The sequence below is a fragment of the Chinchilla lanigera genome, unplaced genomic scaffold, assembly GCF_000276665.1.
Source record: "Chinchilla lanigera isolate Chin_1 unplaced genomic scaffold, ChiLan1.0 scaffold00040, whole genome shotgun sequence".
In the NCBI taxonomy this organism is placed as follows: Eukaryota; Metazoa; Chordata; class Mammalia; order Rodentia; family Chinchillidae; genus Chinchilla; species Chinchilla lanigera.
The window spans coordinates 10,055,380-10,070,673 of NW_004955441.1; the positions used below are offsets into that span (position 1 = coordinate 10,055,380).

A 15,294-nucleotide genomic window follows, 5' to 3' on the forward strand; every position below is an offset into this window, starting at 1 on the left:
CAGCAATCCTCCTGCCTCAGCCTTCTGAGTGCTGGCGTTACAGGCGTGTGCTTCCATGTCTGATTTGAGAACAGTTTAGGAGGCATATAGAAGACATAAAGCTTTTGATGAACAGTATAGATATTCATGAAATCTAGACTTCGAAATGAACATAAAAATTGATGAAATGAGAATTTCTGTCCCTTTAAAAAACCCATTCTGCTAAAATCTATGGTGTGATTCGTATTTCCCAACTATGAAAACAGTATTAATGATCAGCCAGTTCAGCAAGGAATAGGATGCAGGAAATTCTTCTTCCCGCTAAAGAAGTCATTGAGGCAGCAGTGCTCTCCATGAGCCACACTCTTTCTTTTCAGTCTGTTACAGAGGAGCATGGAGGCGCTGTGTATTGCCCTCGAGGAATGGTCTGCTTGTCCATCCTCTTCTCAAGTTTAGGTGTAAATGTGTGTTTTTTGAGGGGGATAAACACTGTCCTTTTCTCACTTCTCTATGAATTCAGCACTAATACAGCGAACCTCAGACAATCACTGTAGATTTGAACTTGAGTAAATACAATGAAAAAAATTTTAATAACTTTGTGTAGGTTTATTGTTGAAGAGATTCGGATTTATAAATGTGAGGTAATGATAGCATGTGGTTATAATTTCTTAAAACTTACCGTCTTCGTGTTTTGATACAATGCAAAAATAGTATAGAGACTTCCTGTGTTCCCTTCTACTAGATTGCCCAATTGTTAGCATTTTACTGCTTTTTTCATCATCCTTTATGTCTATTGTGAAGAAGCAAAAAAAGACAAAATTACAACAAATTGCAAGTAAAGATTGGCTTTTATTTATCTTTCTAGAAGTAGCATCACCTCCGTTTGTAAGGTACAGTGACTGTGCAGAGAAGCCGAGCCCGAGGCTGGCTCTGTGGACGGACAGGGGCTGAAGACGCAGAGGCACGAAGCAAGATGCTTTGAAAAGTTACGTTCTTTACAGGGTTCGGGAAGAGGGGCTTTCCCTCACTGCCCCGGTGACGGGGCCGCCTCTGCTCGGTGGCTGAATCTCTTCAGTGTGATTAATGGCACTTAGCAGAAGTGACTCTGTTCTGGTTTGCTCTGGCCTGTTTTGGACAGGCAGAGCTCTGTCCAAAATGTAAAATGGCTTCCCCAAAACTTTGACACTGTACAGAAATTTTGTGTTTATTTGTTTTTGAGGCAGGGTCTTGCTATGTAGTCCAGGCCGACTTTGAACTCACTATGTAGCCCAGGTTGGCCTTGAAGTCGTGGTGATCCTTCTGCCTGAGCCTCCCAAGTGCTGGGATGACAGATGTGCAGTGCCGCCCCCAATCATACGTATATATTACTGCTTCTGATCAGTGTGAGAGTGAGTTTCGGTATGGGTATCCCTTTATGGCTATTTATGGGGATATTTCATTTAAAAATAAGCATGATAAAATTATCACAGGTTCAGGAAATTGGCATTGTTTTACTAACCCCATTTAAAAAATTGTTATAACAGTATAATGTATAAAGCTTTTCTCAGGCTTACTAGCTATTCCAGTAATGCCCTTACAGAGTAAAAGAAAAGATATTTCTGGTCCAGGATTTCCCTGTGAATAATTGAGGGCATGTAGTTGCCAGTTCTCCATAATCTCCTTCATTCCTGAAGGTGCCCTTAGTGTGTCTTTGTAGGTCATGACCATGGTAGTTCTATGTGTATCATCTCGGCTTTGTTGTCTTGGGGTTTTTTTTTCCTTGATAGTTTTGCCAGAGGTTTCTTGTTTATTTGTTTGGTTTTGTTTTGTCTTTTGGGACAAGGTTTCACTGTGCAGTTCAGGCTGACCTTGAACTCTCTTTGTAAGCCAGGCTGGACTCAAACTCATAGCAATTCTTCTGCCTAATGCTCCTGGGTGCTGGAATTAAGGTGTGCATGACCATTCCTGGTTATTAGTTTTCTGAAACAGTGAAATTAAAGTTTAATTTTCTTTATCCTGTTTTTTATTTAATTTATTTCTTATTGTTTTCTTCTGTTTTTCTTTCAGGCTTACTCCAATACTGTTTTTTAGCTTTTAAGACCATTTTTTGGCCAATTTCATTTTCCTTTTGATGTGAAAATTTCATTTTCACTTTTGATTGGAGTGCCCCTCTACCAACTTCAGTGTAACTGTCTTTACTTGTTTTTGTTATTGTTTGCTTTTACGTATCTCCCAATTTACCTTACCGTTTTATATTTGAACTGTGAGTTAATTTCCTAGGTGAGATGAAGTCTGTAAACTTGTGTTCGTTGCCTTGAGCAGGGCAGTGTGGTTCAGGAATGTGCGTGCGCAGAATTCTTTTCATGTATTATTGCATTTTCTCTTCAGACCTGGAATATGATTCTCCCAGTTGTTTTCTCCCATTGAAGCGAAAGAAAATGTTTTCTGTTTTTAAACCTTTTTCTTTTCTGTGTGTGTGTGTGTGTGTGTGTGTGTGTGTGTGTGTGCATGCATGCACGCGTACACTAAAGATTGATCCCAGGACCTTCACACTGAGCAAACCCCCCAGCTCTTTCTATATTTTTTATTTTGAGGCAGGGTCTTGCTCAGTTTCCCAGAGTAGGCTGGAAATTGTGAGCTTCCTGCCTCAGGCTCCCAGAATGCTGTAATTGCAGGTGTGTCCCGTCACATTGGTCATATTCTCTTTTGAGATAGAAAAATTTTGCCTTGATCATAGTTTTAGGTTTTACTCCTGAAAGTTTATATTCATTCACTTTCTGCTTGGAGAAAAGCTTCATGCTCAATAATGTTTAAGTAGATGTGATGTTTTGCATGCTCTAATTTGTGCTGGAATTATAAATGTAAAGCTTTCATAAAATTATTTCTGATTGAATCAGTAGTTAGTATTGAACATATGTGTGTATTAGCTAGGTGCTGTCATAACAGTGCTACCTGTGACAGGTTGGGTCCCCGGGAAGCAGATTCTAAGGATGCTTTTTATGCAAGAAATTTATTAGGACATGCCTGTGGGTTTAACACCTGTAGAGAAGCGGTTGGGGACAGACTGGCTCTCGGAACAAGGTAGGCTGTGATGCAGTCTGAATGAGGCCTTGTCTGACTCCACAGGGCATGTTGAAGAGTTGTCTCTGGTCAGAGCTGTTGTACCTTGCGTGGTTAAGTATAGGCTACCTGGAAATAACTCCAGCAGTGGCTTTCTTAAATTGAGATAATTCTGTAGAAAACCAAGGGGAGGAGGGCTGTGTGTTTGCCATACTTCTAGCAAGTAGGTAAGTTCTCTCTTATTTTATTTAATTTTAAAGAGAATGGTAGAAGAAAAAAAAGAACAATAGCAAACTACCAACATCGCAGACCTAAAACAAAGCGAGAACATTAAAAATGATACAGGATTTCAAAACAAAATGATAGGAATTAACAGTGGCTGTTATATTACATATTGTTATTTTCAGTGAAGTTGCTCAGACTACCAGATGTAAGACTGGAAGATGAAGTTCTCTCTTCTTAAAGAGGGGGAAATCAGTTCCATTGCTCAAATTTCTATGGGTTATAACAACAAACAATGGTTTCTCACACACTCACCTGCAGATTGTCAAGGATTCTGGTAAAGCGCATTTAGCAGACCTAAGTTCCAGGCTACGTGTTGGGTCTGAATTTGCCCTGTGTAGCTCTCACCCTGTGTACACAACAGTCAGTGCAAGAGGGCAAGACCAGATGCGCAAACACATGTCAAGTGTCTGTTAAGGTCGCCTGTATTAATATTGTACTGGTCAACCAAGTGGGCAAGCCCCACAGCAGTCGGGAGGTTCAGGGGAGGGAGTGAATATTTGCTGAACAATCCAGTTTACCGTAGTGTGAGTCTGCTTAATGAGCAAAAGATGAGAATTCCACTGCCAAGATTTCCTTGTCAGTCTTCCTCCTAAAATACTTCTGTTTGTCATCTCCATCTGTTATGAATGAGATGAAATGTGACAACACCTTCACCACTTATTGGCAGAGAGAACAGCTTGTGCTGGGTGATGAGTTTTAAAATTTAGATTTGAATGGATCTTGCAATGTGTGTATCTCTATTGGAAAGATGGTATTTTTGCAAAGTATCTGGAGGGAAGACTAGAGGTTTTATACTTATTAAATTTTTTATTTTAAATTGAGTTATACATATAGTAATGAATGTCTTCTACTTTGTTGTACGTTTTATAAATTTACATGTGCAGATATCATCAGATTTAGGTAAAGTGTCAGTATTCTAAAAGTTTTCCTTCATGCCCCTTGCCAGCCAGTATTCTGACTCCATTCACCATTGATTAGTTGTTTCTGTGTTTAAACTTACCTGTATCTTTAAATTGTTATGATCTTAGCGATGAACCTGAAGTTGTTGGTTTTATATCATAGAACTGTGTTCTTTCATAGTATGTCCTTTTTTTTTACTTTCTATATTGGATATTGTCTCCTGTAGTAGAAATTATATTCATGTTTTACTTAAAAGCTTTTTTTTTTTTGAGACAAGGTTTTGCTGTTCAGTTCCGGTGGCCTTCAACTCACTATGTGGTCCAAGCTGGTCTGAAACTTGTAGACATCTTCCTACCTCAGCCACCCAAGTGCTGCGATTACACACGTGTGTCACTGTGCCTGAACATTTAAAGCTTTAAAAAAGGGTAGAGTTAGACTGTATAAAAATGTTTAAAAGAAACATCTATCTTTGTCAAAAAGATGGGATTAATATAGGCTTCTAGCAAATCATGTGATTCTCTGCACCTTGCATTGTTATCATTGATTTCAACAGAATTCTGCCCTAGGAATCCCACAGTGCACAAGCCTGGTGAGGTGTTTACTCTCTACCCTGTGGGATGGTACTGCACTCTGCTTTGGGCTGTGGTTTAAATGTGGGCTGGAGAGGTTTTGAGTGGTTGGTGTAATATTAGCATTTAATTCTGTGTCTTTTGGTTTCTGTTAATTATAAAAATTACTTTTATCTCTTGAGAAATTTCATCATCAGTTAATTTGTATTATTGGATTTTGAAAATATTAATCGTTTGGTTTTGTGTATTTGCTTGTGCTGTGTTTTTTTGAGACAGGGTCTTGCTGTGTAGTTCAGGCTGGCCTTGAACTCCCTTCGGTCCTCCTGTCTCAGCTTCCCAAGTGCTAGGATTATAGGTGTGCATCATCACACCCAGCTCAGTCTTTTAGTTTTGTTGTCACTTATAAATTTAGGAAGTTATAAAGTAATGATGATGAGGATATTGTTAATTGAAGGGATCTTTGAATGATGCTAATCTTTTTTCATAGATCAGTTATTCAGAAACTAATTAGTTTCAGAGTTGATACAGAAGTATATGAAAGTAAATGCTACACTGAAGCTAAATTGCAGAGTCTAATCATTGAGTTTAGCTAGAAAAAAGCAAACTTCAGTTGATGCCGTCATTTGTGGAGCATAAGCAGGAATCAAGATCAGTTCTTGACTGAGATTTTTATAAGCCCTGCTACAGAAGGGTGAGAAACCAGGTGCAGTGGTGCACAACTGTAATCCCAGCACTCAGGCAGCTGAGTCAGGATTGCAGTGAGTTTAAGGCCATCCTGGGCTACACATACTGAGTTCCGGTCCTGAGACCTTGCTTTCATACCTGTGCTCCACCCCAATACAAAAAAGGGTGAGAGGAAATTTACTTGGAAGTTACTTTTCCGTGACACACAATACAGCAAGACTGTACATGATTAGTGGGCTTGGTGATTATAACTAGGAAATTGATAATGAAATCTCTGTTTGGATTTTGGTTAGTGGAATCCAGTGGTGTAAGTGAGATGTCAACCCTAGTTAAAGCAGTTTAGTTACTATTTCTAAACTTGTTTGCATATTCTAAATACTGCATTAGCTCTGCCAGTAGATTCACACTCTCTTATTCATTGTACATATATACTGTTAGTGCACAGTTGGCTAATAATTTTTCTCTTTATATGTACTAGTTGATATTTGAATTTATTGTATGTTCTTATAGAAGTAGGGAACTTTCCACAGTTCCTGCCACATATTCAAGAATCACTTCAATAGTAATTTTTAAGGGACTTAATTGTTGTGTAGAAGTGAAGCTATCTCCATCTGTGAAGTTATTAATAAATAGCAAAGGTACTTTGTGTAAACAGTGGAGACGACTTGGTGTTCATGTGTTAGAAAGTCTGGGTGGGAAGGAATGAAAACAGAACTAGTTCTCCTTTGGGCAAGGAATGACTCACCTTGCCAGCTGGTCTGGAAAACCCATGTGTGTATGCAGCTGATTGTCTTGTTTGGTGATTTTCCTGCTGTACAAAGTGTACATAGATGTTATGGATGAATGTCTTTCTCTCCATTAGAAAAACCATCAAAGAATTTTAAGACTTGAAGTTTTTGAACCTCCTTTATTAATTTAATACTTAAAAATGCTTTTTAAGTTAGACCTGAGGTGCTTTTGCAAAAAGAAAAAAATAGCTGATTATAAGCACCAGATAATTCTGTTTATCAGTTTGTCTCTCCTCTTTTCAAATCACTTTTGGTTGAATAGGAAACATACCTGCCTAGCTTTGATAACCAAACCTGGTCGTCTGTTGTTGGTCTTCCAAAATCTGTCCGGTTACCATTTTAGTTAACATAGATATGTATTTTTGTTTTGCCTGTTTAGCATGGATATATAATTTTGTTTTGCATTAAGTATCATATTCCAGTCCATTGGTTTCTTTCCATTTCTTTTTATTATTCTCTTATTCTAACCCTAGAATATTTTTCTCATTCTGATTCATTATGTTTTTCCCTAGCCAGAGAAAGCTACGTGAACTTTATACAATAACTAAAGTAACTCAGGCAAACATACCCTTAAAAGGTACAAATCAACATTTTCACGTTCTACACCAACCCCTTTTGCTAGTATTGGGGATTAAATCCAGAGCTGTGCAGATGCTACCCAAACATCCTACCACTGAACTATATCCTTAGCCTGTTTTTGAGACAGAGTCTTGCTAAGTGGCCCAGGCTGGCCTTGAACTTGGGAGATCAGTTCAGTCTTCCAAGTAGATGGAATTACAGGTGTGAACCACCACATCTGGAACAAGTCAACATTTTTTTAAAGCAACAAATGAGATTTTAAATACCTACTTGGTAATCTGTTCCTTTTTTTAATTTAAAAAGTACTAATTTTATTGTTATTATGTACTGTGATGTTTTCCTTAACTAAATAATCTAGCAGGTATGCATATCTAGTTGACATTTCCTGTTTTTTGTTTCTCTAGTTTCATGCAATGGATACATTATACAGACATGGCTATGACTTGAGCAGTGCAATTAGTGTCTTAGTACCACTTGGAGGACCTGTTTTATGCAGAGATGAAATGGAAGAATGGTCAGCCTCTGAAGCGAGCTTATTTGAAGAGGCATTGGAAAAATATGGCAAAGACTTCAATGATATACGTCAAGACTTTGTAAGTAGAAAAAAATTGTGAATAAAATAAAACACTGGGCTAGGAATATTTTACCTCATTTAGAAATGTGGTAAGTCTTTATAGTATTCAATTTAGCAAGCCTATGTAGGATGTAGTGAATTTTTTGTTTTGGGTGTGGGTCAAATTCAAGGCTTCGAGCATGCTTGAGCATGTGCTGTACCACTGAGCTGCACTCCTGTCCCCTGACGTAGTGACTTCTCCCTGCTCAAAATAGAATGCAGGCAGGTCCTTCAGGGGAGAAACTGGTATTTGTTCTGTATAAGAAGTGTAAATAGGGTCTGTGGTAGGAAGCCCTGAGTTCTCAGTATATTATTCCCTTTAGCTCTGAGTTCTAAGTTAAAATATGGACAGTTTTGACCACTTGTGCTAATCATTTCTGAGCTCTGCATTTAGGCCTGTCGTTCTCCTTTACAACCTCTGTGATTTGTTTAGTTGTCTTAGTAATTGCTGAACCTGAATTTGAAGCAGACTTACATACAGTACAAAAGGGATCCCTTCAAGCAGAGTAGCAGAATTTACTTTATGGTTAGAGTCAGCCTTCGACTCTTCTGGATGGTAATACAGTATCCTGCTTATTAACCTTTTATTGTTACTATTATTTACCGGGAATCAAACTCAGGATCTTGTGCTTGCGAGGCAGGTGCTTGTGCCACCGAGCTGTATCCCGGGCCCCTTTTTATTGTTTTTAAAAATTGTATTTTTTAGCTTTATTGAAGTAGAATTGGAAAATAAAATATTGTGTATATTCAGGTTATACAACATAATTATTTGATGTACATGGAGAAATGATTGTCACTGTCTTAGTTAAATTTCCTGTTGCTGGACGCGGTTCGTGACACTTACAATTTAAAGAAGGAGAGGTGTAATTTGGCTCATGTTTTAAGAGATTCAGTCCATAGTCAGTAGGCTCCAAGGCAGAGAAACACCTTGGTGGAAGGGTGTGACGGAGCAGAGCAAGGGACCAAGGCACGCGTACCTTGCCAGAGTCATGCCTCAGTAAACCATACAGACATACCCAGGCTTGTACTTTAGTAATCTGCTAGGCATTTCTTAATCCAGTAAAGTCCACAAAGAGGTCACAATCCACACCTCACATTTCCTTAAACCATACCTAATTTCCAAATAAAGACAATAGTAAGCTTATAGTCCCAACTAATGTAACAACTCTCCTGCTTACAGCTAGAAATACAGTAGTCCCTTTCTTAACATCTCAGCAGTTCCACAGCTTTTCAGAAGTCCATGTCCAAATCTCTCCTGAGATTCAAGGCAGACTCTTCACAAGTACATAAGGAAGGTAGAGGGGATAGAAAAGAATAGGGCCAAAGGAAGAGCAAAACCCATCTGGGCAAACATTAAGTCCTGTATCTGGCATCAGGGCACATGGTTGTGAGATGAGTTCCAAAGGGCTTGGGCAGCCCCACCCTTCTGATGTTGCTGCTTGTAGCTCAGAAGGCTTCTCTCTTTACCTGACTGCACTCACGGCCTGCAGTTTTTCTTGTCTGATAGTCCATACCCCTGACATCTTTGATTTCCAAGCATCTGCACTATACCTTTGGCTGTATTCCCATAGCTTCAAGTACTGGCTTCTCAGATGCTTCTTGCCTGGTCTGCCAGGCTTTCCTCTTAGTTCTGGGTACCATGGATACCACAACTCCTGCATTCTGCATACCAGTAAAACCAGTATCACATGACTGATGTTGAGGTCTGCTGTCAGCAGAAGCAGTAGGTAGGTCCCTTGGATCATGGATATATAGTAGTGACGTGGTGGCTAAGAAAAGTGAAATGAATCCTAGGGAATCAATTCCCTAGGATGCCTTTTTTTTTTTAGGATGCCCTTCTTGATCAGGGTTCCAGGGACTCTTCTCAAAATGAAAAGCCGACACTTTGGCACTAATGGGTTGGGTCTTACTGATTTCTTAGATGCCTTCCAGGCATTTTTCTTCTTGACCCTGTACAAAGTACTTGGTTTATTTTTACTGGTGCTAATCTCCTTAGCAGCCATACCTCTTTGGCTTTGACTTTACATATGGTTACTTCTGGGCCAAAATTTAAGGGTTTCATAAGTTTCTGCTCTTTTCCTTTTGCCTCCAGTTGTCGTGGTAAATCTGGCCGAAAGCAGCCAGCAGTATCCATGCCACAGCCTGAGTGTTGGGCTGTTTTGGAATTTTCTGCACCAGATTAGTCCAGCGTCCTAATCTTCATCTCTCACAGAGTCCCAGGATATGGGCAAAGTACAGGTAACATTTTCTGTCAGAGTGTAGAAACATGACTCTAGTATAGTTGCCAATAAAGTCCTCCCTCCCAATTGAAACATTCCGGTCCACCCCTTTAGTGTCCACTTTCCTGCCAAGATTCTGGTCTTCTGAGTTTTGTCTGGAATTATCTGTCAGGCTCTGCGTACTGCATTCTAAGTCTTCATTGGCCTACATCCCCAAATCTTTCTAAAATTCTTAGACAAACCAGTTCCAAAAGCTTCTAAGCCTCATGGTTACAGCAAAATCCCTACATCTCTGGTCTGGGTTTTTTGTGTTAATCAGCTTTCTTGTTGCTGGGCCAGGACGCAGAGTAGAACGTTACTAGAGAGGAACAAGCTAGAAACCATGTATGGGTCCTCAGGTCCCTGTTCCATGACCTATGCAGACACAGGAGTGTGCTCGAGTGGTCTCTGCTAGGTGTTTCTTACTCCAATGAAGTTGGCAAATCCAGGTTAATAGTCACAGTCACAATAAGTTTACACGTGTTACTCTCATACTTAGTTACCGTGTGTGTGTTGAGGGCACTTGAGAACTAATACCTTCTTTACTTTTTAAATTCTAGGTAATCTTGCCTGCTATATTATGTACTTCTTTTTGTCTTTGTATTTATGGATTTACTCTCTTTAGTGACTCTCTTTGAAATAAGGGAAGATTTTATTTTAAAAGTTCATAAATAGCTTTCAGTAGAAGGTACCTTTTATTTTATTTTATTTTATTTTATTTTTTATTTATTTATTTTTTGTTTTGTTTTTTTCTCCGGTACCGGGAACCGAACTCACGACCTTGCGCTTGTCAGGCAGGCGCTTTTGCCGCTGAGCTAAATCCCCAGCCCCTTATTTTAAATTATGGAAATAGAATCTTTCTACAGACTTGTGTTTGCTGTGAGCCAGTGTCCTGCCTTTTATGTTGTTGTATCACTCCTGAACTATTTGGGAAGCAAAATTGTTACTTATCAATATGGATTGATACATTGAATTCTAAGCACAGTAACTAAAATCATTAGTGTCACTGACATTTGTTCTGGCCAAACCCATTTATACCCGCATAGTATATGCCATGATTTAAATTTGTCGGATGTGCACCTGAGAATTTAAAATACCTTGGTGGTATTTAACTTCAGGTGGTCCAAATATCATAACAGTACAAAGTTATTAATATAGCAGTTATTCATTTATAATGGAGCTACATAAGTACATGGACATTGTAAGAACAAAGTCTGTTAAAGAACAAAATGTAGCTAGGTGTGGTAGTGCGCTCAGTAGGCTGAAGCACAAGGATCACCATGAGCTCGAGGCCAGGCGGAACTACAAAGTGAGTTCAAGGCCAGCCTGAACTGCATAGTGAAACCCTGTCTCAAAAAGACAACAAAACAAAATCTACAGGTCTGATAAAGAAATAGAAGATGAGAAATGCTAAAGTGAAACTCGTTCTCCAGCCAAGTATGGTGATTCACGCCTATAATCCCAGCACTTGGGAGGCTGAGATAGGAGGAATGCCATGAATTTGAGGCCAGCCTAGACTTCATAGTGAGTTCTAGGCAGGCCTGGACTATATTAACAAGACCCTGTCTCAAAAAACAAACAAACAAAAACCCTTCTTCTCCTTGCATAGGGTATATATAACCTTTTCATTTTATGTTCTAGTGGTCATTCTGATCTCAGTTCAGTTCAATAAATGTTTATTCAGCACCTATAAGATGCCAGGCCCTTATGGAGTCAGAATGCATGCAGTAGGAATTTAATGTGGTTCTGCCTTCAGTGAATTAATCAAATCAAGAGATTGAAAAGTGTACACCCAAGTAGAATGGAATATGTTCCCATCAGTGGGTAACGTGTTCTGGGAGTATTGGGAAGTAGTTGTGCAAGTTGAGAGGCTTAAAGTATGCCTGGCATTGTAGTTAGATCTCTGAAGTACAGGCAGAGAAGATGGCAGAGTCACAGCCAGACTGAGATATCAGACTTGGAGGCGCATCCCCAAGCGTTCAGTAGAGGACTAGGGAAGGAATCGGGACAGTGTGTTGGTGCAGTATTTTTTGACATAGAAGCGGATGTTGTCACAAAATAAGATTACTACATGAAAATGAACATAATGATGCTTTAGCAATTTTTTTTGTTACCTTCATGAACTAACAAAAAATATTTTGAGGTGTTTGACTCTGGTGGCTAATTCCAGCCTCCAAAATACAACAAATGTGAAGTGGTTTGGCTTTATCAACCACATGTACTAACTGCATCGTAAGGGTACGTCTGGGGTACAGGCCACATTTCCCAGACTCCATTGCATCTAAGAGTGTGCATATAAATTGGGTTGTACCATAGATGTAGTGGCAAGAGAGATAGATTTGACTCAGAAAGCATCAGGCCTGTAGAGATAATGGCAGAGGCAGGCATCTTGGAGCCAGAGGTAGAAAGGTGGCTTTCTAGTTAGGTAGTTGGGTTTCTGGTCACAACAGTGACGGCAGCGTTGTTCATTAGCCAGTTCTGCAGTAAGATGCAGACTCACTCTCAGAAGGCCCATTGAAGGTCTTTCTTCATCTCCCCAGTACTTCATTTTTCAGCAAGTTTTCCATGCAAACTAATATATACCATGCTACAAATTTGTAAGAATTTTGTTAGATCATGAAGTGAACAAAAAATAATATCCAACAGCATTATGTTCATGAACAAGATAGAATGTCAAAAGCTGAACTGCTCCGAGTTTTGGTGTTTATTTGTAGTAGTGGGTACTTTTAGTGTTGTTACTCACTCATTCATTTTGGTATCCAGAATTAAACCTAGGTCCTGTGCACTGAGTGCTGTATCCCTAGCACATTTTTTGTGTGTGTGAGACAAGGTCTTGCTCAGTCACTAAGATGTGCTAGCTGGACTCATAATTCATGATCTTCCTGGCTCAACTTCTACATTTCCGGCATTACAGGCACATGCCACCATGCCTCCTTTTTGAGTATACTGGACATTGAACCTGCAGCCTTCACAACGAGCTATATCCCTAGCCCCTTTTTAAATTTTACATTTTGAGATAGGGTCTAAGTCACTGAATTGTGCTGTCTCAGATTACAGGCACACATCAAAACTAGCTTCCTCGCTTTTGAAAGTATTATGTACCCCCAAAAAAGTATTATGTATACTTCAGTAGAACATGAAAAAAACCACACACACACAGCCTACAATGCCGTCACATGTACATGATGTTGTTGGGGGCACTGTCCTGCTCAGAGATTTTAGTAAGTGTTTTCTCTAGCAATGATCAGGTAGTAGGTGCAAAATAAACTCTTCATGTTTTCTGCTTTCAGTATTGGAACTGTACTTGAGCCCTGAGCAACTGTATCATAATGGTCAGTTTTAAGTTTTATCACCACACTTCTCAGAAATAAACATTGTTATTTTTAATTCCAATGTCCTGCTTTTCCCATTTGAATATATGTTACGTGTTTGATATTTTAAAACATTGAGCTGGGATATAGCTCAGTAAGCTCATTATTATTGTTGCAAGTGTTGATGATTGAATTTAAGGCCTCAAGTATGCTAGGCAAATGGTAGGCAAATGCCTCAGGCCCAGGGTTCAATTACCAGCATACACACGAAGTCCAGTGTTTTGTATTTTTTCTTTACTGTTAGGTATGAGATCAGGTTATAGGTGTTTTGGATGGTCCTTGTAGTTGAGTTGAGGAAATTCCCTTCTAGTTCTATTGAGTTTTTCTTCTGAGTAGATGTTGAATTTTGTAAGATGTTTTATGCATGTGTTATAACTATAGATTATGACCTTTGTTTCTCAATAGGTAATTTCATTATTATTATTATTGCAAGTGTTGAGGATTGAGCTTAAGGCCTTGAATATGCTAGGCAAATGCTCTGACACTGAACCGCATCCCCAACCCCACCTTGCTTAGTTCAGTTTTGAATTTGGGTCTAGACACATGTATCTGATCAGCAGAAATAAATGGCAAAGAGCTTCCAGAAAGGATTACAGCTTTTGCAGTATAGGAAAGCAAACTAATGAATATGCAGGAAGGAGGCACTGAACAAGCCATGATTGGAGGGAGACAACAGAATCCATTTGACTGCACTAGTTTGCAGAACAAAGTGTATTGCTTGGAGCTAGAAGCATAAGAGAACCTCCTGGAGGGGCTATAATCCAGGTTTAGATGCTTCACAGCCAGAAGCAGTGAAGCCAAGAGTGCAGTCTAACGGTGCGGTGGCCTGTGCCTGCAGAAATCCCACCACCGCGTCTGCTGCCTCTCCCACCAGTTGTGCCTGTTTTTGCTCCACCTTGACTCTTGTCAGTCAATACTACAGATCTAGGATCTATTATTAGAACATTGTGCTGCTGCTTAACAGTTTTGTATTAGCTGAAGTGCTTTTGATTGTAATTTTAAGAGGCCATCTTGCCTTGCATTGAAACTAGTAAACCAGATGTTCACCTTTATGTTCTTTTTTTTTTTTTTTTTTTTTTGTTTTTGTTTTTCTCCGGTACTGGGAACTGAACTCACGACCTTGCGCTTGCCAGGCAGGCGCTTTTGCTGCTGAGCTAAATCCCCAGCCCCTCACCTTTATGTTCTAATAACCCAAAGGGTCTTCCTTTTGCACTGTGCTTCAGGGCCACTATGCATGAGGCTGAAATGCAGCGGTATAATTCTTGCAGATACCAGTATATCATTCAAAACTGCCAGCCACATTGAGATTTTTCCCTGCTCAGTGCATATGTCACAGGGAACTCCCACAGTGCTGTCGGTGGGGATGGAGAGACCCTCCAGGATGCCCCTCTGATGTAGCCGTCGCAGCCTACCACATCTCCTCAGTGAAAGAGTGCTGGCGGTACACACAGCTGATGGGAACTCTCTGCACTGGTTAAGATACAGTTCACAGTGAAGCTCAGTTTTTACAGGCTTTCCCTTCATTCAGGTTTTCTTCACTTGGCCTTCCTTCTCTCAGGTTTCCAGGTAAATGCATACCAGGGCCTATTTCTCAAAAAAGGGATAGATGGTAGGATAGGTGGCAAGCTGATGATTTTCAGCTTGCTTAAAATCCTTAGGAAACTGCTGTGACTGTCCTGTCAGGTCTTGCTGCGCTCTGCGAAATGAACACGTGAGGTTTAAAAAGCAAAATAAAAACTGTTCTCTTTAGCTAGTTCAGAGCTAGTAGTTGTACTGTTCTGGTCCTGTGGGTTGACCACATTTGTAGCTACTGTTAGAGTTGCTGCCCAGTTAATCTTGAAATAATTTTCTTCTTCTAAAATTCATCTGTTTACTCTTCAGCCCAAACAGGTAAGTTCAGTGAGGATTGAGAGGAATTGTGCACCTTATCAGGGGGCCATAAGCAAACCTCCAACTATAAAAAATATAAAAAATACTGTTTGACTCTCTCCCGTCGTTACAGTGTGGTAGAAAAGCTTGGTGGAGGGCAGAGAACTGAGTCTGTAAAATCTGCCGCCACAGCTCAAAGATTGTTTTATCAACCATTCATGTCATAATCGTGAAAGTCTGATCTGCCTTCCTTTGCATTTTGGACAGCTCACAGAGCTGCCTTCACAGAGGGGCGTATTGAATGTATTCTTTGGTTGCAGAGCTAATGAAGAGGATTTCATTTGGCCATTTTTGAATGTT

The 15,294-nt window shown here is 39.7% G+C and overlaps 1 protein-coding gene across 3 annotated transcripts in view; it reads left to right on the top strand.

Moving 5' to 3' along the window:
• Mta3 (metastasis associated 1 family, member 3) overlaps window positions 1–15,294 on the top strand; it is a gene marked incomplete at its 5' end in the record, with an annotated part of 142,741 nt that overhangs the window by 89,653 nt on the left and 37,794 nt on the right. For all 3 annotated transcript variants that reach the window (XM_013517591.1, XM_005390920.2, XM_013517592.1), the window contains 1 exon segment: window positions 7,228–7,416. In XM_013517591.1, coding sequence (XP_013373045.1) covers window positions 7,228–7,416 — 189 coding nt within the window.